This window comes from Alnus glutinosa, chromosome 12 (assembly GCF_958979055.1).
Source record: "Alnus glutinosa chromosome 12, dhAlnGlut1.1, whole genome shotgun sequence".
Classification (NCBI taxonomy): Eukaryota; Viridiplantae; Streptophyta; class Magnoliopsida; order Fagales; family Betulaceae; genus Alnus; species Alnus glutinosa.
The window spans coordinates 23,673,814-23,690,745 of record NC_084897.1 but is presented as its reverse complement, the minus strand read 5'-3'; the positions used below and the strand labels follow the sequence as shown (position 1 = coordinate 23,690,745).

Genomic DNA, 16,932 nt, shown 5'->3' with positions numbered 1-16,932 from the left:
CACTCGATGAGTCTTTAATATCCATCAATTTTTTTCCTGCATTATGCTCTATTACAAATCAATCTTTATATAACTTATTTTCATTTTTCTCTTTATTTTTTTTTAAATCTCATTATTTCATGTCTTTGAATCAAGTCATAAGTCCTTCTATATCTAATAAGTTATATAAATATATATATAAATTACATTTTACAAATAGAATAAGTGTTCAAATTGACATATTAAATAAAAAAAATTATATAAATATTAAAAAAAAATTAATTTAATTAATATTTAAATATAAGAAAATGACTTCACTTAAACTCGTTGCCTTATACCTCAAAATTTATCGAGCCTGCCATGTCCTCTATGCATAAAAATTAAGTCGCCCATGCATAAAAATTAAGTCGCCCATACGGACAATCTTCTTTTCTTAATTCGTCGGCTATATATGCAGTACTATGAACAAGATTTTAGGCCACCTCTCGCATATCTATGGATATCTCAATTTTAATCCTTCTTCTTTGTCTGCTGCAAGCTCCTTCTCTATCTTCATCTGAAACACTTGACATTCTCAGAGGTTCATCTCTACCAGTCGAGAAACCGAGCGACGCATTGGTTTCAGCAAATGGTGAATTCTCTGCGGGGTTTTTCCCCATTGGGGATAACGCTTTCTGCTTTTCCATATGGTTCACACTGTCCTCGGTTCCCACCGTTGTTTGGATGGCAAACCGAGATGATCCTGTGGATGGAAAAGGTTCACAGCTTTCACTTTGGAAAGATGGCAAGCTTATCCTAACAAACTCTGTTGGTATAACCATTTGGACCACTAGAACACCAGTCTTGACCTCATTCGATGCCTCCAAGCTGCAGCTACAGCTCCTAAACACAGGCAATCTTGTTCTTCATAGTTCTGATCAGAGCGTTGTCATCTGGCAAAGCTTTGATTCACCTACAGATACTCTTCTTCCTCAACAAGCACTCACCAGGGTTTCAAGCCTTATCTCAAAAAAAGGTGAAGCTGACTATTCTTCTGGCTACTATAAGCTCTATTTTGACAACGATAATATACTCCGCCTGCTTCACCAAGGCATAACAGTATCTAGTCTCTATTGGCCTGCTCCATGGTTAGATGACCCCGGACAAGCCGGAAGGTCTAGGTACAATACAAGTAGAGACGGAATACTAAACGTCACAGGCTATTTCCAATCGTCTGACCATTTTGCTTTCCAAGCAGCAGATTTTGGTGTGCTAGTTCCCAGACGATTGACAGTGGATTCTGATGGCAACCTGCGATTGTACAGCCTGCAAGAGACGAATGAAGGTCGGGATTGGGTTGTGACATGGCAAGCGTTGTCTGTCCCATGTCAGATTCATGGCATCTGTGGACCCAATAGCGTGTGTAGTTATGATCACGCTTCTGGCAGGAATGCTCTTGCTTACCGGGCTTCAAGATGGAGGATCCAACTGACTGGTCTTTTGGGTGTATGCCAGAATTCAACATCTCTTGCAGTCACAGGAATGAGTCCAGTTTTGTCCAACTTGCTCATGTTGAGTTCTACGGCTCTGATATAGAGGCCCCATTGAATGTTTCCTTACAAAGCTGCGAAGAACAATGCCTGAAATATTGTGATTGCAAAGGGTTCCAATTTAAGTTTATCGCTGATGAAGGTGTCTATTATTGTTACCCCAAGTTTATGCTACTCAATGGGCAACGTACACTACATTTTGACGGAGATATATATTTAAGACTACCCAAAGCTGGTCTTTCCCGCAACAACACGCTGGATAACGAATATTCAAGGTTGGAGTGTTCAGGCGAAGCTTCAAAGCAAGTAAGAAAAACGTATGAAAATAAAACGGTGAAGCTTTTGCTTTGGTTTGCCATTGCAGTCGGAGGTGCAGAGGTTACCTGCCTTTCGCTGGTGTTGTTTTTCTTGTTCAGGACTAACAGACATTCAGATCCAACTGAACAAGGATACCTCCTGACAACAAGATTTAGGCGCTTTACCTTTGCTGAGCTCAGAAAGGCAACGAAAGGATTCAGTGAAGTGATCGGACGAGGTGCGGGGGGGACAGTATACAAAGGTGTACTGCCTGATCAGCGGGTATGTGCAATCAAGCTACTCAACGAAGCCAACCAAGGAGAAGCAGAATTCTTAGCAGAAGTAAACATTATTGGGAGGCTTAACCACATGAACTTGATAGAGATATGGGGATACTGTGTAGAGGGAAAGCACAGGCTTCTGGTGTATGAGTACATGGAGCATGGTTCCTTGGCGGAAAATCTTACTTCTAATGCACTTGATTGGGAAAAGAGGTTTGAAATTGCAGTGGGCACAGCAAAAGGCCTTGCTTACTTGCATGAGGAGTGCCTGGAGTGGGTTCTTCATTGTGATGTAAAGCCTCAGAACATACTCTTATCCTCTGATCATTACCAACCGAAAGTTGCAGATTTTGGGTTGTCTAAACTTCTAAATAGAAGTGAACTTGATCATTCAAGCTTCTCAAAGATGAGAGGAACTAGAGGTTACATGGCTCCAGAGTGGCTTTACAATCTTCCTATAACATCTAAAGTGGATGTCTACAGTTACGGGATCGTTTTGTTGGAAATGGTTACTGGAAAGAGCCCGATCGACAGGTATGCATAGCTCTAACAGCAGAGGGGCGGGGGAGTATACGAGAGTGGTCAAGTTGGTGAAGGAGAAGATCAACAACAATATTGCAAGCACTAGTGCAAAGGAGTCATGGATTCAAGCAATTATTGATCCCAGGATGGCTGGGAAATATGAAACTGCCAAGATGGAACTTCTGGTCAAAGTTGCTTTGCAATGTGTGGCAGACGACAAAGATGACAGACCCACCATGAACCAGGTTGTAGAGATGCTTCTGCACCATTAGGGTCATCGATCTCTAATATTGTTGGAAATATAATTTTAAAGTTGTGTTCTTTAAATTGTGATTATTTTCTTTCTGTAATCGTTTTTTTTTTAATGAATACTTAGATATTTGTTTACCGTAATAAATGGATTAATTTGACGATTCATCAACACTTCTTGGATAGAATTTTGCCGACCAAAGGATGGGGCATATACCACAGTACTCAACCGGCCGCCACATCGATCAATTACAGTGCTTTTGTGTTGTCCAGGCCAACAATGGTTGACATCTTTTGGAATATTGAGGGTCGTACAATAAATAACCGATTATATTATTTAGAATTATTGCACATCCAATCCCATTAGTGACAATTGACAAGTTATGAACTTATGAGTCTTCCCTTAAAGGAAAAAAAAAAAAGAGAGAAAAGAAAATTTTCAATGAGGTAAGCGAGCAAATGTTTAAGACAGATAATTAATTAATTAAAAATTAGTAAAAGATAAAAAATAAGAGAGAGATCGTTAAAGAAGCTAGGTAGGTAGACCTGCTTGTTGCACTTTGTATCGGATCTATTAGTTAATGGCCACCTTAATAATTTAAGGAAAATGTTAGATTTACAACATCAATACAACAACTGCACAACAACTTCTTGTATGAGGGTGGGTCCTACACAGTGAGACCCACCCTCATGTGAGTGGTTGTTGTGCAGGGATCTGGCTTGTGTGCTGTAGTAAAAACTACAGCACACATGCTGTAAAAATAATAAAGGGCTGAGATTTGATCAAACGTTTTTTAAACCAAACGTTCTCTCTTTTCAAGGATAACATCTAAAGCAAACATTTGTGATTGACGCCGTTTAAGGAGTAGGGGGAGGAGGAACGATGAACTGCTACTCTGTGTGGGTTGTGAACAAGAACGGCCAAAAGATTGTAGGACAACTCGTGTTTCCATCCTTAGCCACCATCAAGTCGTATTTGGTCTCAACAGTTTTCGATCTTTCAGCAAAACCCATGCTAGAAACCCATTTTTCATGCCTCCATACTCGACGAACACCTCAGACTTAGATATTTTAACCTTGGTTAATTATTTTCGAGCATGAGGTGCTGAGGGATATTAGACAAACTGTTCTAGATTTCATCTCCAATTTCTGCTTTGCTATAAACCAACTCGTCAAGGCACGTGTACATGGTTCATCATCGCAGCACTTAGCAAAGTTTGTAAGTCATGGTAATTAGGGGTGAGCATGGGGCGGGGGGGGGGGGCGGGGATTGGCTTTTTTTGCCCCCGCCCCGCAGGCTTGCGGGTTCCCCAAAGGGAACCTGCGCCCCGCGAAAAATTCCAAGCAACCGTGAGGGGCGGGTGGGCTCGGGGTGGGGATGAACGGGGCGGGGATCCCCGCGGGGATGAAGCACAGCATTTTCTTCAAAAGATTCACAACAAAATCCCCAGCTAAAACGAGATCCGGCCGAAAAAATGAGCAGGTGGTCGGGATTGAGTCGGGGTGAGAGAAAGAGAGATTCGGCCGGAAACCCACACACACCGGCCGGATCTCTCTCTGTCGCATGTGGTTGGGTATGGGTCGGGGTGAGAGAAAGAGAGATCCAGCCAGATCTCTCTCTATCGCCGGAGGTCGGGGTTGGGTCAAGGTCGAGACTGAGAGAAAGAGAGATCCAGCAGTTCGCGACTTTGTGGGTGGTGGCCGGTGAGCGTGGGCAGCTGGATGTGGGCGTCATGGGGTGCGGCGTGGGCAGCTGGGCGTGGCCGCGTGGGTGTCGTAGCGTGGGCAGCTGGGCGACGACCAGGTAGAATTGCTCGTCCTCAAGACGCTCTTGTCGACGGTTACCGGAGTGATGTGGGCTTACCGGCTTACTGGGCAGTGGGCAGTAAGGGGGGGCTGCGGCGCAAGTAAGGTCAGGGAGTTAGAGAAGAGAGGTTAGAAGTTAGGGACTTAGGGTTTGTTTTTGTTTCTGCCGAGCGCCGCTGTCTTCCTCTTTTTTTTTTTAAATATGCGGGGCGGGTGCGGGGCGGGGCGGGGACCCGAGAAAATTCAAGGGTCCCCCCCGCAACCCGCCCCGCACCGCGCGGGGGGGCCAAAAACAGCCCCAAAACCCGCCCCATGGGTGCGGGTTTTGGGCTTTGCGGGGAGGGTTGGGGCGGTTTCTGCGGGGCGGGGCGGGTTTTGCGGGGATCTGCTCAGCCCTAATGGTAATGCTTGGAGGCTGATTCTCGGAGAAAGTTGTTCTAAGCTCAGCAATGATGTCATCATCAAATAGCTTAAGGCAAATGTGGAGAGATCCCTTTTGAAAGAGATCGAGATTCTTGAGCTTCTTTTGGATGCCGGTGCAGCTTCTAAAGCAGGCTTTGACCTCGTACATGGTGTGATTTTCATTGCCTGAGAGTATCTGTGGGACTGATTTGGGAAATTAAGATCTGGAAATGAAGAAAGGGTTGAGACGCATACGGCATAGCCTGCATAAGTCTTTCCTAAAACGGCGTCGATGACAAACGTTTGCTTTAAACGTTGTCCTTGAATGAGACGGCAGCGTTTTGTTTAAAAAATGTTTGATCAAATCTCAGCCCTTTATTACTTTTACAGCATGTGTGTTGTGATGGTGTAGTGCAAGAATCAAATCCCAGCCTTGGGCCTTATTAGTTAGTGGCTTATTAGTTTAGTGGTCTTTAGGTGAGTTTATATAAATAAGACTAGTTAAATGTTTTATGCATGAAAATTGGTATTCAGTTTTTGGCTGAAAATGAATGGAGAGTACCTCGAATCACTCACGGAGGCTTTAGGCATCCTCGAATTTGCCTAATTTCAGTATAATATCATTTTCCAATTTTATTGTTTTTCATTGTTCTTACATTTCTTCTATTCCATTTCCATTTTCCTTATTCAATTTCCATTTCAGTAATCTGCGTGTAACACACTTGATGAGATCGAGAGGAGGAGTGATGGCCACGCGGGTCTGAGGATAACCAATCGTACACCCCGCATAGAAAGTCGGCCAGTGATCTAGTCCATCTCGATCTTCTCCTTCGACATTAATGAAGAAGACGAGTAGAGAAAGGTTGGCCGGTCTCTCTCTCTCTCTCTCTCTCTCTCTCTCTCATTTTTTAAAAAAGTCCACGTAACCTGTTAAATTACCGTCAAATCCTTCGTAAGGTTCATATGCAGGTAATTCTTTCCCTCTTCCTCAACGCAGGACCCACGTGCCTACATATTCACCATTTGGTTTATTGGATCCGGATGTTGGTCCTATAGATTTAATCAGAGGCGTAGCCAGCTTTTGTAAATTGCGGAGGTCAAATTGAAAAAAAAAATTGGAGGGGCCAAAATTTTTAAAAAAACTTAAGAGTTAAAATTTTAATTTTTAATTTTTTTTTTGTGGGAACAAATGTATAAAAAATGTATAGAAAATGTAAAAAAGATCACCACCTTTAAAAGTTTGTGAAGAATATTAATATCAATTAACTAATAGTTTGAGAAGTGTATATATATATATATATATTGAGAAATGATCTTTTTACATCTCTTCTTCGTACATATAGTGTACATCTCTTTTTTAAATAAAATATTGAATTTGTATAGTAATTCTAGAAGTCTATCATGTGTCATTCTTGTGTCTATCTAAAAATGAGGTGGCTTTTAAAATTATCATTGGCCTTTTGATTGATCACTATTGAATTTTGATCATTGGTGATTTTAAAAGTTACCTTATTTTTAGATAGACACAAGAGTGACTTCTAGAATTACTAGAATTTGTAGGACTCACATGTAGGTCCTACAGATCAAATGATTAATTTAAAAAATATATGTATAAAAGGAAATGATATTTACACTTATTGTGTACAACAACTACACTCACACAAGACACATTGGAGTGGGGCCCACACACTGGGCCCCACTCCAATGTGTCTTGTGTGAGTGTAGTTGTTGTACGCACAATAAGTGTAAATATCATTTCTCATGTATAAAAGATGTATATGTATCATGTCTATTAGTTAGGCTAGTATAAATGGATATATATTTTTAGGCAATAAATGATATTTTTACATCTTTTATTTATATATATATCCATGCACATCTCTTTTTTAAATTAACATTACATCTCTAGGTCTCATATATAGGTCCTATAAATGTAATGGTTAATTTTAGGGTTAAATACATTTTAGCCTTCCAAACTACCACATTTTTTTCATATGGCCCCCCAAACTACCAATGTTTAGATTCTGGCCCCCCAAACTACCACTTTCTGATTTTTTGACCCCATCCGTCCATTAATGCCGCCAATTCTAAACAGAAATTCGAAAATACCCATCGTACACTTTGAAATTCCTACGGTTAAGGGAGGGATATTTTCGAGTTTTTGGCCAATTTCTATTAGAATTGACGGTATAAATAGACGGATGAGGCCAAAAAATCAGAAAGTGATAGTTTGGGGGGCCAGAATCTAAGCATTGGTAGTTTGGAGGGCCATCCGGAGAAAGGGTGATAGTTTAGAAGACTAAAATGTATTTAACCCTTAATTTTAAAAGAAAAGATGTACTTAAGATGTAAAATATATATATATATATATATATATATATATATATATATATATATATCATGATGTATAGGTTCATGTGTGAGACACTTGAATAGGATTTGACTTTGGCCGTATTCTAACAATAAAAAAAAATAGCTCTTGGTTCGATTAGTAATAGTAATTCACTAAAAAAAACTTGTTATTTAGTCATGTGCAGTTAGCCACGTGCAGTTAGCCATGTGGGTCTCACGTGGTTAATTTGATTGTTGCTAAATGTCACTTAGCAACGTGAATTTTTATACATGTGATAACTTAGCAATGTGGCTTTTAGCCATGTGCCTCTCACACATGGCTAAATACATTTTATTATATATATATATATATATATATATATATATATATATATATATATATATATATATATATATATATATATATTTTTAAAATTAAGCACTTTTAGCCACTTGGAACTAACCCACATCACAAAAATCATATATAAAAGAACAAAAATTAATTAATTTTTTTTTCCTTTCTTTCGCCGATATATATATATATATATATATATATATATATATATATATATATATATATATATATATATATATATATATATATATATATATATATATATATTTTCGCCGATATTTTCTTTCTAGCCCTCGCCGGAAACTTCTTTAAGACCGGCGAAATCTTTCCCTTCCTTCCCCCACGAAATGCAATCCTAAAAATCCCCCAAAAATCTTCTGTCGACCGCATCACCAACAAAATATCAAAAAATACCAACAATCACTAACAAAAACTAAAAATCACCACGTTGTCATTCTTGTTTTACCGGAAACGGAGCGAAATGAAACTACAAAAAAAAAAAAAAAAAACCATAACTTTCAGATCAGAAAAGATCAACAACAATATTGCAAACAGTGGTGCAAAGGAGTCATGGATTCTAGCAATTATTGATCCCAGGATGCATGGCTGAGAAATATGACTCAGCTAATTAAGATGGAACTTCTGGTCAGAGTTGCTTTGCAATGTGTGGCAGGCGACAAAGATGATAGACCCACCATGAACCAGGTTGTGGAGATGCTTCTGTGCCATGAGATTAATTAATGTTGTTGGAAAATAAATTTAGAAGGTTTCTGTAATTTAACTTGTGAGGGCTTCTTCTTCTTCTTCTTCTTTTTCCTAATGTTGTGGTGAAGACTATTGTTTTAAAAATGTTATGAAAATCAAATATAAGATTATATATAATCTTATATTTTTATTTTTTTATTATAAGCGACATGCACACTGTGTTTAGTGCTGATATAACACATTAACGGATTATGTTAACTTTTCTGACAGCATAACCTTTTTTTTTTCCTCCTACCCCACGAAAAAAAAGCGACGCCATATAACAAATCAAGTTTGAAATGATCAGGCAAGTTCCTAAGCAACTAAAAATAACGTATATCACCAGTGACGATGATTCTGTGATCTCAAGAAAATCTCCATGAAGTTAAAATCACACAATGAAAATCAATAATCCCTTATTAGCGTTAGTCACCTTGAGTCCTGCTGATGCCTTGATGAGACTGGATCAAACTATGGCTTAATTGGTCTTGATGGAGCACCTATGGTTATTCGTCGTCTAGGCCCCTCCTGAGCAAATCCCAATGAATAGGTGCTACCATGGTAACGCCTAGATTGAGTTGTCACAATTGGTCGCTTCCTTCGTCGTTTCTCCGTCTCTTGTGGTCAGATCTGAATGGCTCAAGAATTAGGAAAATGATTTTCAAGGGATGGACGAAAACCGTCTTCGACAGTCTTTTTTTAATTAAAAAATAAAATATAATCAAAAAGTGTTATCTGATCTAACCATCAGATGACACTTTTTGATTATATTTTATAACTTTTTTATTAAAAAAGAATATAACTTTTTTATTAAAAAAGAACTACAAGAGGACGGTTTCCTATCCCTATGTATCACCTCTCCCTATGTATCGCCTCTCCAAGAATTACACTTTGCATTGCAAATTTGTAAGAGCACTAGCATCAGACACCCAACCATTTTCCCTAATTTAGGAAAAATTTAGAGAACCAAACCACTTTTTTTTTTCCCTATACAAAAACACCCCACAACAGATTCCCTTAATCTTCCATATATCATTAAAATAATATTTTTTTACTTTTAATATATATATATTTTTATTTCCAAGAAACTGTTTGTCCTCTCTATCTTCTCCGTCTTTCTCCTTTCTCTTCATTTGTCTCTGCTGCTCTGCATCTTCTAGCTCTTCTCTCTCTCTCTCTCTCTCAACCTGATCTCTCTTCTCCGCATTCTTTCTTTCTCTTTTTCGTCTCTCTTTCTCTCTCTCTCATCTACGCCTTCTCTATCTCTCTCTTTCTCATCTGAGTCTTCTCTCTCTCTCATCTCTGTCTCTGAATCTCTCTCTTGTCTCCATTGATTTCTTGGTTTTGTTGCTTTCTTGTTCTTTATTTGTTGATTTCGAGTGGTATTTTGGGGGTTTTTGAGTTGTGGAGTTTGGTGGTGTTCCCGGACGAGGACGACTCAGAGATTGACGACGACAACGACGTTTCACGGTGCTCTGTGGCGGCTGGAGGATTGGACTCAGAGGAGAGACTGATTCACTTTGCTTTGTGAATGAAATGTGTGTTTAATTTTAATCTGTTTAGGTCTATTTTGTTCTTATAGTGATTGTTTGGTTGTTGAGAAAAGAAAATTGGATTCAAATTGTGTGGTTATTGCTTGTCTTTCTTCATTTTACTAGAATGAGTGGCGAATTCATTGAAGGCATCGGGTGTTGCTGGCGTTGAGCTGCAAAAGAAAGAAGAAGCAGAGAGTGGGCAACAAGATAGGAGAGAGGAGAGAGGATAGAAAGATTTTTTTTTTTTTTTTATTAAAATAATCTATTGGGTAGCTGCAGTGCTACCCAAGCATGGAGCCCTAAAATAGGGCAACTGCTGTGGCTTGTTTTTTTGGAACTTTTTTCAAATTTTTCCTATTTTAAGGAATAGAACTACTTATAGGGCATCTGCTACTAGTGCTCTAAGTGGTCCAACAAAGATATCTCAGAAGTAGACTTTGGTCTGTGCGGCTGCTATGTTTCTATTGTACAGGCTGTCAAGTTGTGTAGCTTAACCTAAAGTGTGAGAAAAGAGCCACAAAAAAAAAAAAGGAAAAAAAAAGTAAAAAAGAAAAGAAAAGGGAAGATGAGGGGAAAACGAGAAAAAAATAAAATAAAAAAGAGGTCAAGTTGTCCATATTATTTTGGCCTTTTGTTGGCTCATTATTTTGGTTATTGTTGGTCCAATTGTTGACCCAGACTCATCTTTTAGCCTTTGAGGTATTGTTTCAAGACCCAAGCCTGACCTTCGTGGCATTGTTCAAAAGTCGAGCTAATTTCAGCCCATAGTTGGCTATCATTTTGGCCTATAATTGGCACACTTTTAGCATTTGTGGTATTGTTTAAAACTCATGCCATGTTTAGCTCATAGTTGGCTCTGGTTTTAACTCACAGTTAGCCTATTGAAATTTAAGGCGTATCTCTAATCACTGTCGCCAATCACCTCGATCTAGTCATCGCCATCGACCGTCGTCGATCGTTGTCATCTCCAAATGAAGCTATAAGATGAATTTATTGCAAACTTAAGCTTCCATTCTCCTTGCACCTTGAGTTTGAGAGGGGATGTTAGAGAATATATTTCCTATATTGAAAGGAAATATATTATATTGATATTGTATGTACCTTCCTTTTTATAAGGTTGATTGTAATTAGGTTTGATGGCCATCAAATCAATCATATTTGATTATCATCCATACATATTGTATGTTTTCCACGTCAATTTGAAACACAATATCGAAGATACACGATCAGATACATGGAGTCTTGTGTTTTGCTACATGTTTTTAATTTGTCTTGTTTGAATTACCGTCTCTGTAAATTGATATGTTAATAGAGACTTTTGTAGCTGCATGGCAACTGTTATTCTTTGACAATTCCGTTTGGTCCTACATGGAGTATTGTAGAAGTCGGCCGGTTTGTTTAATAATTATCAAGATGGACAACATCCCCACCACCCTTTTACCCACTTAATTAGTGCTTAATGAACAAAACATTGACGGTAGACCGTGGATATTGGCATATTGCTAAATCCAAAATAAGTTGTTTTCCATATTCAACAACAGACCAATAAAATAATTCCCCAAATCCTCAATTAATTCAGGTGGCTGAGTCCTAGGCAATTTAGACGGTTGGTTGTTAATGCTCCCAATTAAATAAGACCCTCAACTAATAATTATACAGTAAATATATTTATATTTTTTTAAAAAAATTAAAGCTCTAATATGAAAAAAAAAAAAGTTAATAAAATACCTTTTAATTAAGGTCTCCACTTAATAATTGTACAATAAAGGTTATTTTCAAGACAAATTTTAAGACTAATATGGTAAAAATTTAATAAATAGTTTCTAATTAAGGTCTTCAATCATGGTAAAAGTAATTACAAATTGAAAGTCTCATTATTCACATTTAGAAAAAAACATCCATAAATTATTGAAAAGTCCCACTTATTTACTATTTTTAGAAGCCCAATTTTTACATTTATGAAATTAGTCCAACGTGCATAATTTTTTATCAAACATTTATTTGAATTGAATTTTTAGAAAAATATAAAAAAAAATCTTTAAAGTGTATAAATTCTCATTGTTTGTGTTATGCATAATAGATAGAATTACACACTCGATGAGTCTTTAATATCCATCAATTTTTTTTTCCTGCATTATGCTCTATTACAAATCAATCTTTATATAACTTATTTTCATTTTTCTCTTTATTTTTCTTTAAATCTTATTATTTCATGACTTTGAATCAAGTGATAAGTCATTCTATATCTAGTAAGTTATATATATATAAAATTATATTTTACAAATAGAAGAAAGTGCTCTAATTGACATATTAAATAAAATAAATTATATAAATATTAAAATAAATTTAATTTAATTAATATTTAAATAAAAGAAAATGGCTTCAGTTAAACTTGTTGCCGTAGGCCTTAAAATTTATTAAGCCGGCCATGTCCACGATGCACAAAAATTAATATCCAATAAGGTATTTTTGTCTCTCTCTCTCTCTCTCTCTCTCTTTGGTTATTTGTCTTTTTTTTAGTCTTGAAGAGTTATTGACAATTTTTTAGTAGTATGAGAGAACATTGTTCCAATTGAAAGTTTGAGAAATATATTGTCAATTAATTGAGTAGTAATTTGAAGAGAATATCTTGAATTTTCCCAAAATAATACTAATTAATAAATCTCAGCCATGTTTAGTAAACACAAAAACATTTAAAAAAAAAAAAAAAAAAGAGTTACCAAATAAACAAGTTTCAAAGACACAAAATACAAAATATTTTAAAAGTACGTGTTTAAAAAAATAGAAAGGACGCACCTCCCAATACTAATCACAGGCACGAAGCTGCACAACCAATTATATGATAGGAAATTGATAGAAATCTTCGATGATTTTATTGTATAGATGGTTAATAATTCAGACAGTAGATATAAAAAAATTAATATAAGGTATATAGTGTTGAGAGTTCTTATAGAACATGTAAATCGTATAAGAACATTTTCACATTAATTTATTGTTTGAATTAACAAAGTGACAGATCCGATAAGAATACCACCTCGATCATTGATTGATAACAAAATATCCCATAATTCCCCGTATGGGCCATATCACTAGCACATGCTATATAGTATATATATATTAAAACATATATAAGGCAGCGAACATACAGATACCTTCCCCCCACCCCCACTGTCCGATCAAAGAACGTGTGCCATGATTGAAGCTTAATTATTGTATAATACTCTGACTAGACTTTGCTAGCTACCGCTGATTAATGCAAAAAAAAAAAAAAAAAAAAAACCTTACAAAAATCTACTTTGGTATATATATATATATATATAAAACAACGTCCTAAAGTTGATCTAAACTAGCAACTTTAGTCAAAGGTCAAAGGTGAAGTGAATATAGACAGAACATGTGCTAATTACTGTGCCTGCCTTATTCGGGAGGGAAGACTCAACCATCAAAATGGTAAGTCGCCCATACGGACTATCTTCTAATTTGTGGTCGTGAGCATTTGCTTTCTTAATTCGTCGGCTATATATGCAGTATGAACAAGATTTTACGCCACCTCCCGCATATCTATGGATATCTCAATTTTAATCCTTCTTCTTTGTCTGCTGCAAGCTCCTTCTCTATCTTCATCTGAAACACTTGACCTTCTCAGAGGCTCATCTCTATCAGTCGAGAAACCAAGCGACGCATTGGTTTCAGCAAATGGTGAATTCTCTGCGGGGTTTTTCCCCGTTGGGGATAACGCTTTCTGCTTTTCCATATGGTTCACACTGTCCTCGGTTCCCACCGTTGTTTGGATGGCAAACCGAGATGATCCTGTGGATGGAAAAGGTTCACAGCTTTCACTTTTGAAAGATGGCAAGCTTATCCTAACAAACTCTCTTGGTATAACCATTTGGACCACTAGAACACCAGTCTTGACCTCATTCGATGCCTCCAAGTTGCAGCTACAGCTCCTAAACACAGGCAATCTTGTTCTTCATAGTTCTGATCAGAGCGTTGTCATCTGGCAAAGCTTTGATTCGCCTACAGATACTCTTCTACCTCAACAAGCACTCACCAGGGTTTCAAGCCTTATCTCAAAAAAAGGCGAAGCTGACTATTCTTCTGGCTATTATAAGCTCTATTTTGACAACGATAATGTACTCCGCCTGCTTCACCAAGGCATAACAGTATCCAGTCTCTATTGGCCTGCTCCATGGTTCGATGACCCCGGACAAGCCGGAAGGTCTAGGTACAATACAAGTAGAGACGCAATACTAAACGTCACAGGCTATTTCCGATCGTCTGACCATTTTGCTTTCCAAGCAGCAGATTTTGGCGTGCTAGTTCCCAGACGATTGACGGTGGATTCTGATGGCAACCTGCGATTGTACAGCCTGCAAGAGACGAATGAAGGTCGGGATTGGGTTGTGACATGGCAATCGTTGTCTGGCCCATGTCAGGTTCATGGCATCTGTGGACCCAATAGCGTGTGTAGTTATGATCACGCTTCTGGCAGGAAATGCTCTTGCTTACCGGGCTTCAAGATGGAGGATCCAACTGACTGGTCTTTTGGGTGTATGCCAGAATTCAACATCTCTTGCAGTCACAGGAATGAGTCCAGTTTTGTCCAACTTGCTCATGTTGAGTTCTACGGCTCTGATATAGAGGCCCCATCGAATGGTTCCTTACGAAGCTGCGAAGAACAATGCCTGAAATATTGTGATTGCAAAGGGTTCCAATTTAAGTTTATCGCTGATGGAGGTGTCTATTATTGTTACCCCAAGTTTATGCTACTCAATGGGCGACGCACACCAAATTTTGAGGGAGATTTATATTTAAGACTACCCAAAGCTGGTCTTTCCCACAACAACACGCCAGATAACGAAAATTCGAGGTTGGAGTGTTCAAGCGAAGCTTCAAAGCAAGTAAGAAAAACGTATGAAAATAAGACGGTGAAGCTTTTGCTTTGGTTTGCCATTGCAGTCGGAGGTGCAGAGGTTACCTGCGTTTTGCTGGTGTTGTTTTTCTTGTTCAGGACTAACAGACATTCAGACCCAACTGAACAAGGATACCTCCTGACAACAAGATTTAGGCGCTTCACCTTTGCTGAGCTCAGAAAGGCAACGAAAGGATTCAGTGAAGTGATCGGACGAGGTGCGGGGGGGACAGTATACAAAGGTGTACTGCCTGATCAGCGGGTATGTGCAATCAAGCGACTCAACGAAGCCAACCAAGGAGAAGCAGAATTCTTAGCAGAAGTAAACATTATTGGGAGGCTTAACCACATGAACTTGATAGAGATATGGGGATACTGTGTAGAGGGAAAGCACAGGCTTCTAGTGTATGAGTACATGGAGCATGGTTCCTTGGCGGAAAATCTTACTTCTAATGCACTTGATTGGGAAAAGAGGTTTGAAATTGCAGTGGGCACAGCAAAAGGCCTTGCTTACTTGCATGAGGAGTGCCTGGAGTGGGTTCTTCATTGTGATGTAAAGCCTCAGAACATACTCTTATACTCTGATCATTACCAACCGAAAGTTGCCGATTTTGGCTTGTCTAAACTTCTAAATAGAAGTGAACTTGATCATTCAAGCTTCTCAAAGATGAGAGGAACTAGAGGTTACATGGCTCCAGAGTGGCTTTACAATCTTCCTATAACATCTAAAGTGGATGTCTACAGTTACGGGATCGTTTTGTTGGAAATGGTTACTGGAAAGAGCCCGACAGGTATGCATAGCTCTAACAGCGGAGGGGCGGGGGAGTATACGAGCGTGGTCAAGTTGGTGAAGGAGAAGATCAACAACAATATTGCAAGCACTAGTGCAAATGAGTCATGGATTCAAGCAATTATTGATCCCAGGATGGTTGGGAAATATGACTCTGCCAAGATGGAGCTTCTGGTCAGAGTTGCTTTGCAATGTGTGGCAGACGACAAAGATGACAGACCCACCATGAACCAGGTTGTAGAGATGCTTCTGCGCCATTAGGGTCATCTAATATTGTTTGAAACACAATTTTAAAGTTGTCTACTTTAAATTGTGATTATTTTCTTTCTGTAATCGTTTTTTTTTTAATGAATACTTAGATATTTGTTTACCGTAATAAATGGATTAATTTGACGATTCATCAACACTTCTTGGATAGAATTTTGCCGACCAAAGGATGGGGCATATACCACAGTACTCAACCGGCCAACAATGGTTGACATCTTTTGGAATATGAAGGGTCGTACAATAAATAACCGATTATATTATTCAGAATTATTGCACATCCAATCCCATTAGTGACAATTGACAAGTTATGAGTCTTCCCTTAAAGGAAAAAAAAAAAGAGAGAAAAGAAAATTATCAATGAGGTAAGCGAGCAAATGTTTAAGACAGATAATTAATTAATTAAAAATTAGTAGAAGATAAAAAATAAGAGAGAGATCGTTAAAGAAGCTAGGTAGGTAGACCTGCTTGTTGCACTTTGTACCGGATCTATTAGTTAATGGCTACCTTAATAGTTTAAGGAAAATGTTAGATTTACAACATCAATACAACACGGTCGCCGATCACCTCGATCTAGTCATCGCCATCGACCGTCGTCGATCGTTGTCATCTCCAAATGAAGCTATAAGATGAATTTATTGCAAACTTAAGCTTTCATTCTCCTTGCAACTTGAGTTTGAGGGGGGATGTTAGAGAATATATTTTCTATATTGAAAGGAAATATATTATATTGATATTGTATGTACCTTCCTTTTTATAAGGTTGATTGTAATTAGGTTTGATGGCCATCAAATCAATCATATTTGATTATCATCCATACATATCTCACTTCTCCTATAAATATGAGTATTTTGTATTGTAAATCAATCAGTAATAATAGCATAATGAGTCATTTAGGCTTTATCCTGTAGACATAGGTCATAGACTGAACCA

The 16,932-nt window shown here is 38.0% G+C and overlaps 1 protein-coding gene and 1 pseudogene across 1 annotated transcript; both read left to right on the top strand.

Annotated features, from left to right (window-relative positions):
- Positions 1 to 439: 439 nt before the first annotated feature.
- On the top strand, positions 440 to 2,742 carry LOC133883110 (putative receptor protein kinase ZmPK1; annotated as a pseudogene).
- A 10,771-nt stretch (positions 2,743 to 13,513) lies between these two features.
- Positions 13,514 to 16,141, top strand: LOC133851304 (putative receptor protein kinase ZmPK1). Its single transcript, XM_062287646.1, has one exon. The coding sequence runs from the start codon at positions 13,594 to 13,596 to the stop codon at positions 15,994 to 15,996; it is 2,403 nt and encodes an 800-aa protein (XP_062143630.1). The 5' UTR covers positions 13,514 to 13,593; the 3' UTR covers positions 15,997 to 16,141.
- Positions 16,142 to 16,932: the final 791 nt, after the last annotated feature.